The sequence below is a fragment of the Salminus brasiliensis genome, chromosome 2 (genome assembly GCF_030463535.1).
Source record: "Salminus brasiliensis chromosome 2, fSalBra1.hap2, whole genome shotgun sequence".
In the NCBI taxonomy this organism is placed as follows: Eukaryota; Metazoa; Chordata; class Actinopteri; order Characiformes; family Bryconidae; genus Salminus; species Salminus brasiliensis.
Genome location: NC_132879.1, coordinates 46,456,197 through 46,479,796, shown reverse-complemented (window position 1 = coordinate 46,479,796; position 23,600 = coordinate 46,456,197). Strand labels below are relative to the sequence as shown.

At 41.4% G+C, this 23,600-nt stretch overlaps 1 protein-coding gene across 2 annotated transcripts; it reads right to left on the bottom strand.

Annotated features, from left to right (window-relative positions):
* Positions 1-1,356: 1,356 nt before the first annotated feature.
* aldh1l2 (aldehyde dehydrogenase 1 family, member L2) lies at positions 1,357-23,035 on the bottom strand. Of its 2 annotated transcripts, XM_072672945.1 has the most exons (23): positions 22,878-23,035; positions 19,898-20,042; positions 14,970-15,204; positions 13,798-13,963; positions 13,613-13,714; positions 12,277-12,366; positions 10,920-11,054; positions 10,541-10,666; positions 10,337-10,428; positions 9,423-9,570; positions 9,209-9,328; positions 8,986-9,113; positions 7,656-7,806; positions 7,462-7,532; positions 7,265-7,370; positions 7,069-7,156; positions 5,818-5,911; positions 5,556-5,655; positions 5,367-5,465; positions 5,085-5,250; positions 4,264-4,369; positions 3,952-4,151; positions 1,357-2,518 (listed from the first exon to the last, which is right to left on the bottom strand). In XM_072672945.1, the coding sequence occupies exons 1-23, from the start codon at positions 22,923-22,925 to the stop codon at positions 2,463-2,465; spliced, it is 2,772 nt and encodes a 923-aa protein (XP_072529046.1). In that variant the 5' UTR covers positions 22,926-23,035; the 3' UTR covers positions 1,357-2,462. The 2 variants fall into 2 exon arrangements, with proteins under 2 accessions (XP_072529046.1, XP_072529047.1); XM_072672946.1 differs by lacking the exons at positions 1,357-2,518; positions 3,952-4,151 and having other exon boundaries at positions 4,367-4,883.
* Positions 23,036-23,600: the final 565 nt, after the last annotated feature.

The following is a 23,600-nucleotide window of genomic DNA, read 5'->3' as shown; positions in this document are numbered from 1 at the left end:
GAAATAGAGCGAGGGGCCCCAGAAATAAAGGCATTTTTCTGTAACTTTTTATATTTTTTTATATTATAAATATTTTCCCTCTTATGTGGTAAATACAGACTGAGCGGTACCTGGTAGCTGGTCTCATTTGATGGTTTAACTGGTCTGTCCAGCATGACCACCTAGACCAAACTGCTTGACCAAGTAATGAAGTATTACTCGTCATTGTAATTAAGTAGTGCTAGATTTTAATATTAATATTTTAAAACATAAAAAAAAATATTTAACGCTTTTTTTTTTTTAAGTTTTTCATAATGAAGCTAATCGCGCGCGCTGCTGTTATTGAATCTGAATCTGAATCTGAATTCGAATCCGGAATGTGTGAACGGTTCGGTTTGTGTGAGAAAACAAACTTCGGCTCCGTAATCTGACTGAAAACGGTTGAGAAATGATCTTCGTGAAACTATTGAATTATCATCACTATTATTATACTGTGAAGAGCCGCACAGACAGATGACCTACTACGCCTCGAACTGCACACACACACACACGCGCGCGCCTCAGATTCGGTGTTTTGGCGCCACGTGTTATAGCTAGCTAGCTAAGGTGTAACAGAACAGCTAGCGCCTGATGTGTCCACCTTCAGTCACGACCTTCATGCAGCCCAGATTACCGTCGATGTCTGATATCCGTGTCGACCCGCACAGGTGTGTGTAAGAGGCTGCTCTGTCAGATCAGATCCACTGAGGAGCTGAATCAACCGATACAGCAGTTCTGATTCAGAAGCTCACTGAATCTGAGGACTCGTCTAACCACGATGCTTGATCTACCCCCCCCAACAGTAACACTTAATACACACAATAACATCCACGCAGATAACAGTGTTTAATATTAATATTGATTAATATCAATTAAATCAGTGTGTATCTTTACCACCAGTTTCTTTAATAAAAAAATACCTGGAAACCAATACAGTTAACCAGGAGTGAAGGGTTGTTTTGCTTGTTTAAAAACAATTTAATATAATTAAAAGCCCCCCCCCCCCCCCCCCCAAAATAAATAAATAAATAATTAAAAAAAAGATATATATGTTTTTTTTTATTTTGTAATTCCAGCATGTTAATGTCAAATGAATTGCTGACTTTAAAATGTAGTATTGAGCTGCTGAAGAAGAAAGTCTGCTGAAAAATGCAGCATAAAACCAGGTTGGTTTTGGATGGTCTAAGCTGTTCTTTTTTCTTCAGGGGGGTTGAAAAGCTGGTCATCCAGGTGAAAACGTACCCTATCATACTGTAGTTGGTTGACCAGCTCTTGACTGATTGTCAAGCTTGGTCAGGTATCATGGAGATGATCAGAGATGGAATGAGAAAGAAGGAATTGTGTTGATGCTCCTATAGATTTTATTGTGGACAGACATTGATGTAATACTGGTGCTGTATAATAGCTGCTTGGCAAAATAAATAGTGTCAGTAAATTGACTTTTCCTCCCATATGCCACATCGGATCAAAGTGAAGGTAGGAACTGTTGATGTTGGCAGTTGCATTGCATTGCACGTGTTGTCATTCACACTACATTTATGAATGCTATACGCCACATACCCTTGGTTGTGGTCAGATCCTTCTGAGTGACTAAAGGACACACAATACTCTTCTTCCTAAAAGGCTCACAGTGTGCTTCCGATAGCAAATACTGTCTTTGTTTCTTTTAGTCCAACATTTGCTTCCACTAAGTCCAACTTGGAGAGTTTGGGATGAAAATATGAGGACTTGTTAAATTGGCAGATGAAACATAAATATCTTAAATATCTTATATTTCCTCCTCTAGCTTATCCTTACATTTACGGCTTTCAGTCATTCTGTATTTCCTGTCTGGAATGCAGAGGTAAAAATATATAGAATGATAATTTCTCTTGCTTGCTATAAAATATGTACATGTATATTAATTTCAAATGAAGTGGTGTGACTATTAAAAACCTATCTGTGTAATAAACAATTTCCTAAAGTGTCTGAAACACAAAACAGCTTGATTTCCTTAAGACTGTAAAAATACTGAAACTGAACCAGTGTGCTGTGTATGGATTTATGTAACAGGCAGAAGCTTCCATGTTTAAAAACTCCAGTTTGTTCTTCACTGGTTGCTAAGTCGGTCAATCAGCTATTGGCAGTGTCTTGATGTTAAAATGAAGACCATCCATCTTTTTGGCGTGGCTCTTGGTTTCGCATGGATGTCTTTAAGCTGCCTTGCGCTGTCTTGGACAACCGTTTCCCTCTCTGAGCAGAAAGGCATGTTCCGGAGACAAACTGATAGAAAATGTAGGCACAACAGTAAAGTCTTGGCAGGGAGTGCTTTAAAAAAATCCTTATCAAACTAGTTCTGAGCCAAAGCCAATGCAAGTTGGTGGATGGAGCATGTGACCTGCTGTTCCATCCACTGCCTGGCAGTCCAGCCCAAAGTCCAGTAGCAGCAGGAGTTTTTTTTCCCCTCAATACTCCACGGTCACTGCTTTGGTCCGGAGGTACTCATGAAGAGCTTCCTCACCTGTGAAAGAATCAAACATCCACCTGTTAGATAACTATAATGCTAGACATACGAGTTGAGAACTGTATGGTGTAAACATTGATCGATACATTGATTCGGAAAAAGTGACACTTTACCTAGCATCAATACTAGAGGGAGAAGGTCTCTACATTAAACATTACTATGTACAACATATCATAATTCCATTATACAATACATAACACTGGTACCACTGACAGTTGAAGTGGAAAAACATGGATTATCTTTATCTACATTGGCATCTGTCAAGGGGTGGGATATGTTAGGCAGTCAGTTCTTGAAGGTGATGTGTGGTTAAAAGCAGGAGGAATGGGCACGCATTAGAATCTGAGGGCCAAACTGTGAAGGCTAGACAACTGGATCAGAGCATCTCCAAAACATCAGTCATGCTATGCAGTGGTCAGTACCCACCAAAAGTGGTCCAAGAAAAAAAAAAACACTGCTGAACTGGTGACAGGGTCATGGGCACATAAGGCTCCTTAATGCGGTCCATGGAGTCCCTGCCTCACAACTTATAGGACTGGATTACCCCTGGACTTCGCTTGGAATCGTTCTGGGCTGTTAACTTGCTTACTTAGCAAAACCTGAATGTACGGCTACACAACTTTACCATGCTAAGCGTATGACTGTTGAAACATGGCAGATTTTTGTGTTACGTATTTTCGTTGTCCTGCAAGGTATATGTTGAATATGGACATTTCATCCCTTATTTAATTTTGTGATGTTGTACCTATGATCATTGTAACTGTCCATGTCTCTTGTGTGTGCTTTTTTGCTGTCTGTTGCCCCCTATCCCCTTGTTGTTTGTTGTTTTGTGAAATAAAAAGTATTATTCACAAAAACAAAATCTGCTGCTAACGACTTGGTGCTAGATACCACTCTGACACCGTCAGAGGTCTTGTGGAGTTCATACCTCGAAGGGTCAGATCTGTTGTAGTGGCACGAAGGGAACCTACACAATATGAGGCAAGTGGTACTAATGCTATGGACCAAGAAGAGGTCATTTGACTAGCATGCAAAATACATCAATCACAGTCTGCTGTATTGATGTGATATGTAGGGGAGGGCAACTGTGAAAAATCCCTTCTATATATCTTGTACTGAAAGACTTTCCGTTATTTGTAGTGTCTATACACGGACATGCAGATCACCATGTGTGGAGGAAGGTAGAAGGCTTGAGTCTGAGTCTTAGCGTAGCTGGACTTTAATTTGGTTACTTTTAGGCCTTGTTGCTTTTGCGCAAATATATTGTGGGTGGCAGCACAAAAAAATCAGGTCAGTCCTAAGACTGGAGAGTTACTGGAGATCCTTCATTTGAAAAAAATGGTAAATATGAAATATGATATGCTTTTCAAAGCACTGCGTCGTAGTTGGAAATTCCAGTATTGTGATAAACACTTGTCCTGAGTTCTTACCAAGGTCCTTCCCGAAGCCAGACTGCTTAAAGCCTCCGAAGGGAGCAGCCACATCTGTCTTGTTGTAGGTATTGATGAAAACAGTTCCAGCCTCCAGCCTCTCGCTGACATACATGGCCTTGTTGATGTCCCGTGTAAAGACTCCAGATGCCAGACCAAACTCTGTGTCATTTGCTCTACTTAGCACTCCATCCACATCACTGGAAAACAACAAAACAAACAACATAAGAAATACAGCCAAAGCTATTCATTTGGTACGCACAGACATTTCGTCATTTCTGTGACCGATCTAAGATGCTAATCACGACTTACCCCTCCTTAAATTTGGACACTACCATTACAGGACCAAATGATTCCTCTTTAGCTATGAACATGTGATCCTCTACGTCTGTGAACAATGTAGGCTCCATGAAGAATCCTGCATAAATATAAACACAGGGACGAGAACACGTTAGAGTGCCCTTCTGTCTGTAGTGCTTTATTTAAATACAATTAAAAGATGTAGTTATGAGTGTTCTCCATGCTTCTGCTACAAGAAAATTATACTAAATGCTTCACTTGATAACACATTTACTGTTCCCAGCTGGCCTGCAATGTTGATAGATGTTAGATGTTGTTAACTGGTTGAATGTAGGCTGTGATGGCGGGTGACCAAAACAACAGGTAATGCCAACACCCATTTAAAATAAAAGATTGACGACAGCAGATATTTTGTTGGTTTCACGTTGGGATGCACCTCCAACATCTTCTAGAGGTCACATGACGACGTCATACTGACGGAAAATAAGAACACTTAGTTTAGTGAGGTATGATGAGCAAAACGCAACGTCTGCTAAACTTTGTCATTTTAACGTCCACACAACGTGACATTCTTACGTTTGTTAGGCATTGATATGGTATCGTTGATGTTGGTGTAACCAAAATTCAACATTCTGTAAAACATTGGGTTTTCATGTCACGCTTGCTTTTTCAAATTGATTTCCTGCTGGGTTCACTGACTTTACAAAGAATTTACAAAGAATTTAAACAACCTGACTGACACACTAATTTACCATTTCGACCGTAGCTATTGGTTTTGGTAACCAGTAAACACCTTTTAGATATTAGAAAACTATAGATATAGAGGGTCTCACCAGGTCGGTCCACCTGTTTTCCTCCATAGACCAAAGTGGCACCCTCCTTCACACCGATCTCACAGTACTCCACCAGCTTATCCATGTGGGCCTTATGGTTCTGGGGACCATGATCCGTGGAGCGGTCCAGAGGATCCCCAATCTTCATCTTCTTAATCTCCTCTACCTGGGTACATGTCAGTGAACTCAGTCAACAAGAGCGTAATGATGTGGCTCTTTTTGTGTTGGCTCATCAGTCTATAAACGCAAATGTTATTAATAATGAAGACAATTTAAACCTACCACTCGTGTGATGAACTCATCATGAATGGACTCTTCCACAAACAATCTGCCTGCAGCTATGCAGTTCTCTCCCTTGTTGAAGAATACAGAGCTCATGCCCTAGAATACACACACACACACATACATTAGATAAACCATGTCAACCTGTTCATCCTAATAGCACTAAGGATCTAAAGCCAGTTTTCTCACCATCCTCACGGCCTTGTCCATGTCACAGTCACTGAAGATGATGAGGGGGGATTTGCCACCCAGCTCCAGAGATACCTTTTTTAAGTTACTGACAGCACAGCTGCAGAAAGAAAGGACAACGTGTTAACAGGAAGCACTTTTAATAACTAATATTGTGTAAACACTAACATAAACTCAAGATCCGAGCACTGAACTGCAGTTATTTAGACGTTAAATGAAGTAGTGTTAGTGCAGTATGCTATAAACACATAGATCACATTACCTTTTCATAATCTGCTTTCCAATTGGGGTGGAGCCAGTAAAACCCAACTTGCGGATATCGGGGTGATCAGACAACCTCTGTCCTACCAGACCACCTGAAAGACAGAGATTCATCACCATCATCATCATCATTACTGTGCCATCAAGGAAGCAATTCATTCCAAAACCCTGTATAACCTGATCTGTTAAGGACAATTCTGGCTACTGGTTAACACACTGTGACCGTGAAGTACTGAGAAGAAGAAAAAAAAAAACTACTGCTGCTACTGGACTTTGGGCTGGACTGCCAGGCAGTGGATGGAACAGCAGGTCACATGCTCCATCCACCAACTTGCATTGCTCAGACCAAGTTTGATAAGGGTTTTTTTTTTTTATAAAGCACTCCCTACACAAAATTAAAATTTTAAGAATGCATTCATATGTTGAATGTCTCTTTTGGGCATTTCTAAACACCTACACATGCCAAGATAAGATCATAAGTTAAAACAACTTTGAAGTGCTGCCACTTTTCAAATGCCATGGTCTGGAAGAAGACCCAAACTGTTCCTCGACTGGCCTGGAGGTTTAGGAACAACCCATGAACCACCAAAGCAGACGCTCTGGAAGCTGTTAGAACACCAGTGTAAGTGTCTACAGTCATGCAAGTTTTACTTGACCATGAACTGAGAGGTTGCTGTCCAAGGAAGCTACAGGTCAGGACAAGTTGTGGAATGGATAAAGCAGACTAAAATAAGATTTTGCAATGGCCATCCCAAAGTCCTGACCTCAACCCTCTCAAAAATATTTGGACTGTGGCAGCAAACCAACAATTGTTATTGAACTACCAATATACCAATTCTCCCAAGAAGAGTCAAAATCAAATATCCAGCCAGAATTCTGCCAGAAGCATGTTGACGGCAACCAAAAGCATCTGGTGAAGATGTAACTTGCTAAGGGACATTTAACCAAATAATCAAATATTAGGTGTGCTGTATGCATCATTTTGACCCTGTATGCATAATTTTAATCCTGTGTTCATTTCAGAACCCTGCCTCCAAAAAAAAATTACGTGTGCAATTAATTATTTTTTTATTTAATTAAATTGTATGTTGTATGCAAATTATCTGCCTCAGATAAAGAACAGTTCAACGAAATAATTAAAAGCCCAGCACCGCAGTGAAATTCATGTCTATGATGAGTGTATGTAAACTTCCAACCATAAATGTATTTATCTACACATAAATTAAAAAGCCTAAAGAGGTGAGGGACCCACCTGATCCTGGTACGATGTTGATGACACCTTTAGGAATGCCTGCTTTAACCGCTAACTCTGCAAACTTCAGTGCTGTCAAAGGCGTCACCTGGGTAGCAGGAAGTATTGTACCTGTTAGCTTCTTTCTGTGGGCTGTTTCTAACCAACTTCACTATCTAAAGAGCTTTTATATGAGTGTTTTTTGTAAAGGTTTAACCTGTGCTGGTTTTAGGATGAGTGTGTTTCCAGCTGCCAAGCATGCAGCACTCTTCCAGGCCAGCATCATTAAAGGGTAGTTCCATGGAATCACAATGGCACACACTCTGGTTTAGTGAGAGGGGAAATGAAAACAAATGAGAAAATGTGGCACATACTTCTGTGTTTGTGTATTACATTCATATACCCTAGACTTACCCCAGAGGTTCTTTCTTGGTGAAGGTCAGGTTGCGATTGGGTCTGGCTTGGTTAATGGGTATTGTTGTGCCCTGTTTGACACAGCATACATAAAAAATAAAAACATTTAAAAATAGATAAGATCCATATTTTAACATAGGATAATAAAACATAGTACAGAACATTAAAGAACGACAGCGCACTCAACCACAAACCTGGATCTTGTCACACCAGCCCGCAAAGTATCTGAAGGTTTGAATGGACATGCCCACATGAGTCTTCAGTGCCAGTGTATAGACAGCACCCGAGTCAATGGCCTCAATGGTTGCCAATTCCTCCTGATGCTCCTCCATAAGGTCAGCCAGTCTGTGCAAAGACATATGTAGACTTAGGACAGCTAGACACTATTCTAAAAAGATTTGTTTCTTTACTTATCCCTGTGCTACAGTTACAAGACAAACTAGGCAGACATCCACAGTGCAGGCTAGAAAAAGTAAGTAAACCTGTGCTAATTACTTCAGAGCTCAGTGCTACAAGAGCTTCAACTTTGTTTGGAGGAAAATTCCAACTGTTAAGCATGGTGAATGAATCATGGTTTAGGGCTGCTTTTCTGCCTCAGGACCTGGCCACCTAGCCATCATTGAAGGAGCAATGAGTTCAAAGGTGTTTCAGATATTTTTACAGGAGAATGTAAGGGCACTAGCTCATGACCTCAAGCCAAAAAGAATGGCCCAGTCATATTCCCAACCTTAACCTTATGAAGATTCAGTGCAGGGACTCCCATTTGCAAGGAGTAATGCTAAATCTCCACCTCAATGCTGTGGAAATATTATCAGGAAACAACTACATGAAACACTTGGTAAAAGTAAACTCTGTATAACCTGGTATGTTAATGAAAATTGATTATTGGTTATTACACATAAATTGTAAGATGCATTTAAGAAATGCATTAAAATCATAAATGTCCTCTGAAGGCGGTTCTAAACTGATTCCAAGATCATCAGTTTAAGCAACTATACATAAGTACAACTTATTTTGGAGTGTAGCCACTTTTTAAATGCCATGGAAAAAGACCCAAACTGTTCCTAAACGGAAAGGAAATTGTCCTGGAACTTAAGGAACAACCCAAAAACCAGTGGCCTGCCTTGAACTGGAAGCTGTTGCAACACCAGTGTCACTGTCCACAGTCAAGCAAGTTTTACTTGACCATGGACTGAGAGGTTGCTGTCCAAGAAAGTGTCCAGGACAACAACTATAGGAAACATTTGGTAAAAGTGGGGGGCTAGGGGGATCTTCAGGATATTAAATATAAAGATTCACTTACTTTTTCTAGCCTGCACTTTGAATGCTTACTCAATGTGCTCAATAAAAGACATGAATATTACAACTGTGTGTGTGTTATTTGTTTAGTTAGCCTGCCATGTAATAACAGTAATAAGAGTAATGAGGACTAGTTAGCATTACCTCATTTATATATTACTTAAAATTGACAAACATTTGCAATATTAGCCCAGCCTTAATGCACAATGATATTCCAGAGTTTACCTGTACAGTAGTCTGCCACGGTCACGAGGGTTCATCTTGCCCCAGGGGCCGTTCTCAAAAGCCTCTTTAGCTGCAACAACTGCTCTATCTACATCTCCCACAGAGGCAAATGAAACCTTACAGATCACCTACAGGACAGGACCAGAACACATTTTCAGACAAATTCAGAAAGAGACTACGGGAGCGTGTGTGTGCCTTTGCAAGGAAGAGGGAAAAGACTTACTGAGCCATCAGTAGGGTTGACTGTGTCATACGTTTTTCCATTTTCTGCATCTTCAAACTTTCCGTTAATAAAACACTGGTAAGGCATCTTCAGGGTCATGTTATTGATATCTTTTGTTGCCTTGAGAAAGTGAATAATGCAAATCAATAATTTTGCTAATATGTGATGACATTCAGAAGCCCAAGTCAACAGTGTATCTGTGTATGCCACTAACATAATTGATGACCAGCTCCTCCTCCTCGTCCTCCCCTCTTAGACGTCGTACAAACATCTGGATGAACTCCTGGAAGGAGGTGGCCATGTACACATCCTCATTCTGCAGCTGGACACCTTCACATTTCTGCTTGATCTCCTCCACCAGCCTAACACACATACACCAAACCTTAATGCTAATCATTTATAATGTCATAACTCCATTCTGTCCAATAACAACCAGGCTCAAGCACATGCAGACAGACACTGAGAATGGAAGTGCAGCGCCAGCTACTGCACTTTGCACAAACTGTGGATAATTATTAGGAACACTAAACTAATACTGGGTAGGGACTCCCTTTGCTCCTTAAATGGTCTTTCCACCATAAGCTGTTAGAAATATTTGTCATTGGAGATTCTGGTCAATGCAGACACAGAATCCCTGAAGTGTTCCTGCAGGAGTACTTTCCTGCTGTGAATCTCCCGTTCTATCACATCCCGGAGGAGTTATATTGGATTCATATCTGGTGACTGGGAAGGCCACTGAAGAACACTGAACTTATACGAAATAGCCATTAGAAGATGGGTAAATTGTGGTCATGAAGGGATACATATGATCAACAACAATGCTCAAACAGGTTGTGGCATTTGGGTTATGACTGATTGATATTTCTACAAATTTAGACCACCACCTAAATACGAAGATGGACAGGTTCCTAATAAGGTGTTTGATGAGTGTATTCAGTCATCAGAGGGTAAAACAGCCTTAAGAAAGTTTCAGATTTAATCAGAAAAATTATAGCCAAAACCACTGCATTCATTTAGGTGCATCTCGGGTGTCATTGCGATTTTTGGAATTGGAACATCCCTAATTATCAATATAATGCTCTGTTAATGTACAAGATACATAATTCTGATATTACAACCAATACTCACCTGACCACATCCATAGAAGCAGCCCCAGACTTGAAGAAATCTGTGGTGTCCTCAATTACTGGCACATTGCTCAAAATTCCCTTCCAGATCACCTGTAGATAAAAACGCAGAATATAATTTTGCCATTGTGTGTTAACATATCTCACAATCGCGTGAACACTTGCAAAGCGCCACACACACACACACACATATACACACACACACCCTGATCTCCTCTGCCATCTTCTTCTCTTCCTCTGTGAGCTCTATGCTTGCGCTGTCTCCAGATGAAAAGTACTTGGCGGCTGGAATCATCTTTCCATCTTCAAACTGCAGATTCTTCACTTGGAGCTGCAGAAACAGATGAGCAGCAGCAGCAGTGTTACACTTATTCCAGGGCTACACAATAACTTCTACATTAACAACAGTTTTGGGCCCAGTCATTTGTTAGCCCTCAAATTACTGCAGTTCACAAATACAGGCCCTAATTATAGTCAATCAGTTGGAAATGGAGTGCTATATTGTTCCATATTACACAAGTGTGCCATAACACAGTAATAAGCATCGCTGTTATCATTTCTATTGTTGTTCGTATGAGTCCCACCGCTTTTCCATCTGAGCCGAAGAGAACGAGGCCTGAGCCGGTGATAAGTCCAGGCTGGGATGCACCCTCCATGTCCAGAGGCTGACCTGCAGGTACTGAGCCACTCAGCAATGATGAACCATACAGGGTCACTGGCTGCAGAAGACATACAAACACCTTAACAATGTAAAACATCACAACACAGTGTGCTCATCTAAGCTCACATTCCTATTTGTCCTGGGCTTTGTGTCTATTAGTTAACAGATCATCTGAAGCACACATATGTTTTCACATTTTTAAATAAGATGTAATAAGTGATGATGTAATAAGGTTGACATCAGTGTAAAATCTTTGAAACGTGACTGCCAGGTTTAGTGGGTGTGTTTGTTGAGCATGGCAATCACCACACTGTGCTCACTAGACTCTATCTGTGTGTTGGCGCATTTTCTACTACTATATTAAAGTTTGGATGCAATAAGACTGTCATATCTGCTTATTATTGTTTTGTTCTGGTGTTCTGGTACCATGAGGGTCTGACTCATAGTCTTGTTTCACAGCGAACTTTTGTGACATAAATACAGTCTGGGTTTCGTAAGGCTTCTGTCCTAACATATTAATATATTTTTAAAGACATCGAGCCTAGTAAGATGCTGTCACTATGACATTTTGAGTATTGCTAGTTTGAATCGTAGTCATGCTGCTAGCCATCAGCAGCCAGGCCCCAAGAGAGCACAATTGGCCTGCGTCAGAGCTGGTTACACAGCGCTGTGCTCCGAGCGCGTGGTAGCCCGGTGATGCAGCAGAATCAACAGCAGTTTGGAAAAAGAGGAGCTGGCTGGCTGCACACGTGTCAGAGGAGGCGCCTGTCGGAGTATTGCATGTGAGAATATGTATGTGTTGGGTAATTGGTGATCCTAATTGGATGGAAAATCAGGAAAAAAACTTGCTTTATCTCTAAGTTTTGGCCTCCTGTCCACATGAACACAGTGTATTAGACCAATAAAATCAGAGGATTTTGAAAACACTGTCCAAGATCGGAGATTTCTGAGAGCTCTTGCACTTTTAAAGTTCATCACAAAGTTAACTTGCACATGCTAACTAACAGAGGAGTTTGGATGTATGCATTTCGTGTAGATGTAAGTGTTGCTCCACCTCTCTGTCGTCATAATAGCCCTTCAAAAGCTTTACAGCATGTGGAGGTCTGCACTGATTGGCTGCATGGGTGTGTGCTTCAGTGTAATTGCTTGGTATCTTGGTTTCGACCAATGAGACTGTAGAGTAGGTTTATCATTATGGGCTACAGTGTTTCTACATGCTGGCTGTGTGTACTGCCAGCTATGTGTGCATCAACATCTGCATGTGTAGTGAGTGCACACACCTGCCCAGCAATGACTGCCCATGCACCTGGAACTTTATCATGGCCACGGATCCAGTTGTGAATAGCTTCAGCAGGCTGAGCCATGTTCACCTACACACACACACACAGAAAGAGGGAGAGCGAGAGAGAGAGAGAAATACAGGTGGGTTAAGGGTTAATGGGTTTAAAATGATGACGTGTTATGTGCCCTCCAGTTACTTTTTTAGTATGCAGTAGTAAGTTGACAGCTGCTGGCTGCTGCCCAGGATTCCAGGCCTCAGCCTCATAAATAACTCTAAGATACAGAAACCATGGGCAATATTCCCAACCATCTGCCTTGCTCAAACACACACTATCACTAGCTCTCTCTCATGCACTCTTTCTCTCCCACATACACACACACACATACTTAATTCTTGTAATGCCAGAGAACTACAGAAGAAAACTAACCCGGTAATATCATCATTATCTCTGTAAGTACATCTGTTGATACTTCCAGGAACATTAAGAATGGTGTTCAGCACTGGCAAATCCTTACATAGACACTTCTACAGTGTCTGCTAATTATAATAACATCAGCACTGTTGTTGTGAAGTAATTTGTAGACAAAAGGCACAGATGCAAACACAGTGATGGCATCTGTGATGAAAATAAAGGGGATACAAAAAAGTCCAGTTGATCCACATTAATTTGGACACAAAAAATCTAATTCATCTAGTTTTTAAGAACACATTTGCAAATGCAGCACAAACCTTACTGTGCGGTGGGTTTCACCATATTGTGCTGGGAAAAAAATAAGGACACTCCATGAAGACCTAACGGACATTAGATCTGCATTATATCAACACTGACCGACTGGGGTAACATAACTAAACAAATAAGCCTGGATCTTAATGCTGTAGGGTGATTTGAAGTGGGGTGTGCATGCAAGAAACCCCTCAAACATCATACCGCTGAAAGAATTCTGCATGGGGGAACTGTAAAGTAGCTATAGGTACCATGTAACTGAGGTTATTTCAACCAAAGTGGGAAATGCTGATAAGAGCATAGGGTAATCAAATCCTCACAGCAATGCTTCTTTTCTGGACAGTAGAGATATAACTCCAACAAAGGTTGGATAAACTCTTTTAAATACCTTTGATTTCAGAAAGGAAACAATGAATGAGCAGGTGTCCCAATACTTTTGTCCATCTAGTGTATACTCTTCTGTGCATATCTCTTAATAAAGAACTAAGCACTATTTAGTATGACACCACATCATGTTCGCACACATTGGTCATTGGAGAGACTGAAGTCAGACTACTTCTGGCCTAATCAGATTTAGCTCCATGCCCGTGTGTGTGTATGTGTGTGCTACCTTGGCATTGGATTTCTTTTGGATTCCCTCGTAACTTGCTCCCTCCTCAGGTTGAGGGAGCCTGGGAGCTTTCCCGTCTGCTATAAGCTGTACAGCCTCCACCTGTTAAACACATAAAGTGTGTGAATGTATCTGAGCTACAGTGTGTGATCATCATTATACTATTCATCTCACTAGTCTCTTACCATAGAATTGATTCCCTCTGGGAAGAGGAAACGGTTGTACAGCGTGTCTACTGTGTCATTGGGTTCCACTTCACATTCCTTCTGCAGCAGGACAGGACCAGTATCCAAACCATCATCAGCCCAAAATATGGAGAAGCCAGCCTTCTTGTCACCCTCAATCAGAGTCCTGCACATGTACACAGATACCCCCACACACACATGTAGTCTGTTCATGCACAGGAAGATGATACCCTTTCACGGTTTAATCAACAGTTTCATAAATTCATCCCAAGGAAGACTACAAAGAGCTTTTCTCCTGGTAAATTTATCAGAGGCAACTCAAAACCAGTAAAGGCTGAAGAACTTTAACTTCTTAAAGTAACAGTTACACCTAGAGATTAAAAGCTTGTTGTAATTTGATACTGATTATTTCTCACTCGTAGCACACTGAAAGAAATAGTAAACTTTCAATCGAGTCATTAAACGAAATTGTAAACTTTCAGTTGAATTAAAAAGGGTGTTAACTTTCAATCGAGTCATTGAAAGAAACTGTAAACTTCCGATCAATTCATTGAAATAAACTATAAACGTTTAATCGATTTCTTAAAAGAAACTGTAAACTTTCAATCGAGTCATTGAAAGAAACTGTAAACTTTCAGTTCAACTGAAAAAGAATTGTAAACTTTCAATAAAGTCATTGAAAAAAAAATGAAACTATTAATCAGGTCATGTAACTGAAAACTTTCAATTGACTCACTGAAAGAAACTGTAAACTGTCAATTGAGTGATTGAAAGAAATTGTAAACTTTCAATTGAGTCATTAAAAAAGACTGTAAACTTTCAATTGGGTCATGGAACTGAAAATATTCAATCGACTCACTGAAAGAAACTGTAAACTTTCTATTGAGTCACTGTAAGGAAATTGTAAGCTTTCAATCGAGTCATTTTACATAATATGTTGAAAATTTGTGCATAGTTACACTAGTATATTGGCAAACAGCTAGTAAATGCTTCAGACAAACCCTTAAATGACAAACTTAGAAACAGGATAATAAAGATGGGATGCTGTGAACACTATACAATCTTGCAAAAACTCCAAAACGTTAGATATTTTACATATGTGCATGGAATCAGACAAGGAAACAATTCAATGAAGTTTAAAATAAAGTTAAAGTCACTGGGGCTATACATACCAATTGATGGCAGAGGCCCCTCTGTGCTTCGGGAGGAGGGATGGGTGGTAGATGATGGAGCCGTGTTTGGGGTGGTCGATCACATTCATGGGGATAAACTGGGAGCAGAAGGGCATGACGTTGAGCTCGGCGCCCACGGCCTTGTAAGCCTCCACCACTTCAGGGATCGGCTTCCCCTTCACACGCCAGCGGGGGAACTTAAACACTGGCGTGCCATCTTTCTCCGCAACCACAGCTGAGGGGCAGGTTTAACAAACTGCATTAGTTCAGTTAAGGACACACAGCACCACTACCAGCCAGCCTATTTTACACTGTAAGAAATTTCACTTACCTTCACAACAATATGAAACAGTATGAAAAATGGGCTAAACCAACATGTCACACTGATGATTTAGTGAACTGGAGGAAAGTGGGACAGCCATTCTATGCACACTAAGGGGGCGCAACGGTTGTTTAGTTGCCCCTGAGATAGCAGCTACAGCATGTCCAACAACAGCCACACACTGTCATTGTCCAATCCATCATAATTTCATGAGCTGAAATAATATGGAAAAAAGGCCCATATGGACATAGTCAATGGCCGTCTTCAGTATGGATGCTTCATCAATACCTTATACTACGCGCTTTGTGTGAACCACTGCGGTTTGGCATGAATATCCCTACCATTACACCCCTAATTCTAAAATGTAGTGTTCAGTATTTATATGGCAAATGATGCACATTGACTGACCAGCATACATCTGCATTAATGTAGTAACCATGTAAAGATTTTTAGTAGCAATAACTCTTTGATCCTGTTGAAGGAATAGTGTCACTATCTTATGTAAATCTTATGTAAATTAAATTCTAAATGTGAAAACTGGCATTTCTTGCTCCTAGGCTTTCCCTACAGTCTGGAACTGTTATTTGCACTTTGCGCCAAAAGACACAGAAATTCACACGCATTCCTGGACAAGCTGACAGATACAGAACTGGCATCTGAAGTAATAGAAGCATGTGGACTGATGGGGAATATTACAGGATTTTACATAAACACGACTCTAACTTACTAAGTTAATTAGTTAGCAGCATGCAGAGACCGGAGTAGCAACAGTAGAGGGGATGCACGTGATGTCTCGGGTGGCGGGAGTCACTGCGGCCACGCCCAGTGAGTAGCAAAAAGACAGACTGAGTGGCAGTGTTAGCGTTCAGTGTGAATTCTGCTTAAACACAAAAATGAAAGAAAGAGCGACTGACTCTACAGACAGATCAAGCAGGAATTCAGAGCTCTCCTTTTACAGACGGCTGAATGCTAAAGAGAACAAGAACTAATGGATTGCTGCCATTCCCAAAAACGACTGTAATCCAGAAATTGAAATGTGTGGGTGAAGTCACGCTCTAAAAACCAGGTGGGGGAAAAAAAAACAAGCCCACTGTAGTTGTAAATTTAGTTCAAGTAAGAGAGAAAGCTAGCAGACCTAAATTAACCAGTCTACTAACAAAATCTCTGAAAACAGTCAAAAATTCATTTTGAGCCTTAGTTGGCTGGACGTTCCTGGCTACACATTGCTGTCTATGGACCGTTGGTTCTTTAGTAATTTGGATGAAATGCTGTCGAGTCCAACTGCCCTTACCTTGAGCCGATAATCGCTTTATTCCCGGTTTGGCCGCTTTCCCAAATAAACACAGCCACGCTGCAGAATGTTTTGCCACTCAGTCCAGCTAAAGGGGGCGTGTTCTAGCGGGAACGTAATGTCAATGCATTCCTCTATAGAGAAGATATTCTATGCCTCCTCAGCAATTCTTTCTAGTGCATTTCAGTCTTAAATAGGGCTGCACGATATTGGCAAAAAAATGGCACTGCGATATTTTGTCACCCTGCAATATATACTGTGATAAAAAAAAAACAGAAGTCAATTATTCACCATGTTTTGCGTGAATAGCCCCTCTAGTTTGTACCTGTAGAAGTCCCTGTAGTTACTGAATAATATGACTAAATAATTAGACTTAGTTAAGGGGTGAAAATGCATAAAAAATAATATTGGGCAGGCATAATCTGCCTCTGGTAGATATGTCATGGGAAAATGAGAACAGGGCCAATTAAAACCATTTTTTTATTGGAATGATATATTGTGCAGCCCTAATCTAAAACTAATTATTAACAGGACTAACAGGACATGATCAGGGCTTAAGGTTTAGGACTGAGAAATCTTCAGAGCACAAAATATCCAAAGGCAAAGTGTATAGCAATTTTTCCTACAGACATTTGTTGCATTCTTGGATCAGTTGGACTGTTCTCAAGTCTTGTTGTTGCAATGTTACATCATGACGGCTGTTAAAGAAGCAGTGGCTGTGACAGGCTTCAAACTCAGGTATGCACAGTAATCCTTCTTTTCATGTGCATTAAGCTGTTAACACAATCTATGCAGCACCAATTTTAGCCCATGCTTATAAATGGCTAGAATCTGCTCGTGGGTCATGTTTCAATTCCTTACTTCTAGGGAAGGCTGTGGTTATGCAGGTTATGGCTACTTAGCCTACTGTTCTACATTAGTTACATTAGCCATATCAGGATCTTTTGTACTAGATCCTACAGTTTACAAAGACACTGGTTAATTCAGTAATTTATTCAGATTTGTCTGAAGTCATCAGGTGAGGAGACATTAAAGTTCTATCATTTTAGAGTTGTGCTCTTTCCTCCAGTTGTTGATGCTGCAAATCCCTCATAACTCAGTCATTTTGCACGTTTTTGTTTTCCATGCCATTACTGATTAACAAAAAAGGATGTTGGATGTGTGCAAACAATTTTCCCACTTTCATCCAGTTCACTGCAGTAATTCCGGCCTTAATGCACGCTCACAACCACACCATCAATCATGAGTGCCTACAAATAACAGTGCACTGTAAAAAGGCTCTGAAATGTTGCCTGTGGAGCCTTCACAGAGAGCCGAGCACAATCTGTGAGTGTCAGGCATCCTTCTACTCCAATGCCCAATGCTGCACAACAATCGTGTCATTCAGGCCCCTCACTCTGCAGCCACACAAGCTCAGTGACTGCGCCAGAGAACAAACATAAAGTCTGGATACTTTGAGTTCGGCAGACTTTCCTGCTCTCTTAACAACACAGCCATCTCAGCCCACAATCAAACAGCTAGAAAACCTTTCAGGCTGCTCCAAGAGGCTAAAGTGAGCTGAAGACTAGGCTCTTCTATGGTCTTTCCCACAGAAAGACCATAGAAACCTCCTACAGGCTGAAGGTTGGTTGATCTGTTTAACACTACCAAATCTAGCCATTTTTCTGATGATGCATTAAGTGTACTCCTGCAGTCTTTCAAATCTGCCACCAGAGTATTTGCAACATGTGCAGGTGAACAGTCTCAGAGGAACAAGAGCGAAGAGCTAGGGCACTGGTGATACTGGTAAGCATGCATTTTACTGCCAGACTCTAGACAGCCAGATATTGTAAAACCGTGACGGAATTGCTATGCGAACCCAGCCCTCATGACCACGGCTTTGCATGATGCCAGCAGCCAAAAAAGGGATGTCAAAATGGTGCGCAAGGAAAGAGTGGAAGCAAAATCACAGGAAGAGAGTGGAAGCAAGCTAACCCTAGCCTAGCAGCATTCCAGATGAGCTAACCGTGCAATGCATTGACAGGGATTTTGGACCCAATGAAATGGACCCCCATAACTCCATCAATTCTGCCAAACATACTTAATTATACTTTTTAAAATAAATTCCATCACCCACCCCCCACCCCCAACACCAACTACCATCCAAGGAACCAGCTTGCACACGCCAGTGGCGGCCAGCACCGCAGCAAAGCGATGTGGGGGGAGAACGCCATCTACTCACCCTGGAGAGAGCCTTGGCTGCCAATGGCTAGCAGCATGACCGGGATTTGAACCCTGTCAGTCACAGGCCCTTAGAATTGTCACAGCGCATCTTAGCCGCATTTTAGCATTGCAAATAATTGGCCTTTTGTTTAAATTCTGACGTTATGACACATTTGGTCAATCTTTAACTGTGTCACATTAATGGTCCAACCACTGAATTTGAAAATGTTGCAAAGCATGTTGTCATCAGCATTTGTAGACATATAATAAGTATGGGCTGGACAATAAATGAATAAATGCAATATTAAACATATTAGCTGGCTTTTGTCCATACTGTGATAGTGTGTAACCTTACAACTGTGGCAATTTTAGCTGCTATTATCTAGTATAATTTTACGTTGTTATTATGATTATGGTTGTATGAGTCACTTCTGACTTTTTCTGCTTTACATGGCATTAGAAATGAACAATTTTAACCCCTTAAACAGCCTGTGGTCCTCCGGTGAGCCGAAAGTGTTACAAACTTCTACTTCTACAAATAGCCTCAGCAGTTTGTACAGAAGTCCCTGTAGTAACTAGAATAATATGCCTTAGTGTGTGATAAGCCTTTCTGCGTTAGGGGGTTAATATGTGTATTAGTGGCATCAAAGACTCGACTAGTTGGAAGACTTTTCACCTCAGTGCTTCTTTCTGCTCTTCTGTAAAACAAAGAAGTCATTATACATGACCAGCTGGTCAAGCGCCTTCCTCTGACAACACAGGCCCCAACCCCCTTCACACTTCCCCCAAACACCAAAACAGACTCTCTCACATGTGTGCACACACTCCTGTTACTAAAGTGGCCTGAACCCTGGAAGAACACTGTGCTTCCACTGGCGGCTGTCAAAATGAGAACGGCTTTAATGCTATCAACAGGCTTGATTTTCTGTGCCTCACTCCCTTCTCTCCTCTCCTCCCTCCATGACCTTCCCTTTAGTCTAGGTGAAATAATGTGTCTACAGTCTGCGCAAACCCAAGAAGGAAACGTCACAGCTCCTCTAGCTCCTCTGGTTGCGGAGGTCCTTGCTGCCCCGTGATTAACTCTGGTGCACCCTCCCCCATTCTGTCACTCACCAAGTGGGTCTGCCTTGCCATCCTTATCTGGAACGGTGAAGACCCCCACCACTTTATGGCCTTGCTTCCGGAGGTTTGTGTATACTTCTTGTCCAAAGAGGCTCTGGCCAATCAGGGCTAGCTTCAGCTTATTTTGGTAGTAGGCCTGTGTGAGGAAACATAAGATGGGAGAGGATCACTTTCACTAAGCATGCCAGAAAGCTGCACAAAAAAGGGGCAAGTATGGAGTCCCTTGCTTGGACTAACCAGCAGCATATGCAATGCAGCCTTTAATGTAGATAACCTCTAATAAAGTATCAATAAAGGTAGCACTGTTGACTATGACAGTTCTGAGCATAACAGTGGTGAGTAAAACAGCACTAGACATGCTGGAATGGTGTCATACTGAATGAAATGGTGGTCCACTAAATGCAATGTCAATATTAAATACTGCTCCTGGTGACCCACAACACCTGGATTAGGTATACTGCATCAAGGAATACAACGACACCACTGTAATACTGAATAGCAGTGATTCTGAATCAATGTTATCAGACTGAATGAAGCATCAGTACTGATTTATGACAGTGGAGTTAGGTTGAATGGAGTATTGCTATTTAGTACAGCAGGGGAGTCAGACTGAACAATGTACCAATATTAAGTAGAACACAGTTTTATGACCATCATTAGCACAACACTAATACAGTCAGATCCATAAGTATTTGGACAGTTACCCAATTTTAGCCATTTTCATCACCACCACAATGGATTTGAAGTAAAACATTTAACATTAAGATGTGATTGAATTACAGCCATTTTTACACAGTCCCTCTATTTTCACTGGCTCAGTAATTGGGCAATTGACTGATGTGCAGTTTCATGGCCTGGTATGGCCTGGACCTAGGGGTGGGCAATATGATGATATTTTATCGTATCGTGAGAAATTTTGTTATTGTGATAAACAATGTGCTTTTCTAAGCATATGGTGGATATAATCAGTGCTCAAAGAACACTGTGCCAACTGGCCAATAGTGTAATTAATCTGGTTTAACTGGAATAAGTGCAGCACATATAAAATATAAATCACTGTATGGGACAATAATTGACAGTATGTAAATAGTAGTGTTTAAGAATCTGTCACTACTGATGCAGTTGGTCTGCGTTCACACATATCAATAACATGTATCATGAAAATGTCTTCAAATGATATAATATTTTTACCATATTGCCCAGCGCTACCTGGACCCTCTTATATAGAGACAAATGAAAGAGATAAAAGATTAGAGGTTGATTCCAAGTGTTAAGTTTGCATTTGGTAGCTGTTGATGTGTCGATGTAAATGGAGGAGGCCAGAGACAGCAGAAACTACAGAAATGGTCAAACCAACAATTTGGTACGTTCTTAAAAACCAGGACTGCACTGGTGGGCTTAGCAACACAAAGAAAAAGACCTGGAGAACTAAAGTGGATAATCACAGACTTCTTTTCTTGGTGAAGAAAAACCCCTTCCCAACATGTAGTGAAGTCAAGAACATGCTCAAGGAGGTAGGTGTATCACTGTCAAAGTCTACAATAAAGAGACATAAAAGCAAATACCAAAGGTTTAAGAACAAGAAAGGCCAGATCACGCTGCTAGAATCCAATCGGAGAGATAAAACTAACAAGTAACTTGTATGAGAATACAGGGAGGGAAAAGTACAGCGATGGAAAGGAAGGGCTCGTGATTTGAGGCGTACCACATCATCTGTCAAACCTGGCGGCGGCACTGTTACAGCCTTGGGCGTGTGCGGTTGCTAATTGGAACTGGGTCACTAGTGTTTATTGATTAGGTGACTTCGGATAGAAGCAGCAGGATGAATTCTGAAGTGTATAGAGCTGAACCTTCTGCTCGGATTCAGGCTTACGCTGCAGAAATGCCTTACAGGACAGATGAATACTGAGAAAACAACCCAAGGCAACAAAGAAACAAAAGTCAGTCGGGCAGCTTTTCACTTATTGAAGGCGACATTTAAGGTGGAAAGACATACATAACATACAGACAAGCAGCGACTGAAGGCCTGGCAAAGCACCTCAAGGGAGGGAACTTCGAGTTTGGTTCCAGACTTCAGGCAGTCATTGAGAATTATGTAAAAAAAGAAAAAAAAGAATAATAATATTTTTGTTAAACCCCTGAAGGAAAACACATTGGCTGATTTATGTGGAGGTGGTGTATGGATGTAAAACTTGATGTACTGTGTCACTGACCAAATATTCAAACACTCAAAATAACGCCCATGATAAGCCCATGTAGAGCTGTTGGAAACAGATGGCTAGACTAGCCCACAACGATAACAGCGCCGTGTGGGTGTGGGAACTGAGCCACCATGTCACAACGACAGGCTAACAGTCCCCAACCCCAACCACTAATGACTGCCACTATTTAGACATTACAGTGGAGTAATGCAGCGCAGGTTGTCGTTGCAGCGTAGTAACACTGGTAGACCGGCAGTCTAGTGAAGTGGCTTCGGTAACCCGATATGACCTGAGCTTCTGGCCCCTTGCTGATGCAACTCGCCGAGGATCTGTCCACTGGAAGTAATCCGACAGTAGCCTGCCCGAGTGCGGCAACGTGGCGAGCGGCGACAATGCTCAGGGAGCCACAGAGCCAAGCTAAGCTAAGCTAAGCCGCTACAGTTGTAAGTCTCGTATCCATACAACGCTCGAGAGCAGAAGCACCGTCTGCTGTACGGCTTCTGCTGGGACTCCAGGCGAGAAGCCTCAACCTGGGCACGTTTTCGAGACCTAACGTTATTAGTTTGCTGTCTGGAGTGACAGGACGAAGGCAAAAGGCGATTTGCATCTGACTACAGTGACCCTAAGCGGACTATCCTTCAGCCGTTTGTTTATTAGCTGGTCAGTGAGCATGTTCATTCATCCGTCCGTTCTGGTCTTCGACATCGCCTTTTCCATTCATAGCAGCCGGGCGGACAGACAAGGTGCAGCGTGCTGCAGCAGATACTCACTGAGCTTGTGGAAAAGGTCCTGAGGATCGTGTTGGCCGCCCACAGCATGGCGAAAACCGTGCAAAAGCCAAAAAATCTGAAGAGCCGAGGTCCGCCGTGGGCTCTGAGACGCGCACACCTGCTTACGGAGGAGCGATGTCTGACTCGCGGACGAGTCGTTCGTTTGAATCGGCTCTGTTCCATACGCCGACCGAACCGATTCACGAGTTCAACCGAAGCGAAACAAAGCAAACCTTTTGAAGCAGATAGACAGGCTTTATATATCAATACTATGGCCTAGTTTGACTCCATTAAAAAAATGATTCACTGAAATATCATCTGAACTATTTCGCATGCAGTCTAGACATATTTGGTAGGGAAGTTTGATATAGTTTGAAGTTTGCTTCTTTAGTTTTGCACTGGAACTACACATCAACAACCGATATCACTGAAAGATGGCATCGTGGACTTCCATCATATGTTGTTAGTTAAATTATTACTGTCGTAGGCCCTGTGAAAAACTAAATTAAGTAAATTCTAGGCACTAAATGTCTTGTTTTTTTTGTATTTATTTTAATGAATTATTGAATGGCTTTGTATGCTGAAATGGAGGACATGGACATCAATTTTAGGTCATTACCAATTTCGAAAAATGATCAAAATCGTTATTCAGCGTAAAACTAGAAGGTCGATTCACTGAATCGGACTGCAGATTCATTTCGGTAAACTGAATCGAACTGAGGC

Coding starts and splice junctions, on each gene's coding strand:
- aldh1l2 (XM_072672945.1), bottom strand. CDS start 22,925: ATGCTGTGGGCGGCCAACACGATCCTCAGGACCTTTTCCACAAGCTCA. Junction 13,715..13,797: donor CAGAGGGAATCAATTCTATG/GTAAGAGACTAG, acceptor TGTGTTTAACAG/GTGGAGGCTGTACAGCTTAT. Junction 9,114..9,208: donor TCAACCCTACTGATGGCTCA/GTAAGTCTTTTC, acceptor CCTGTCCTGTAG/GTGATCTGTAAGGTTTCATT.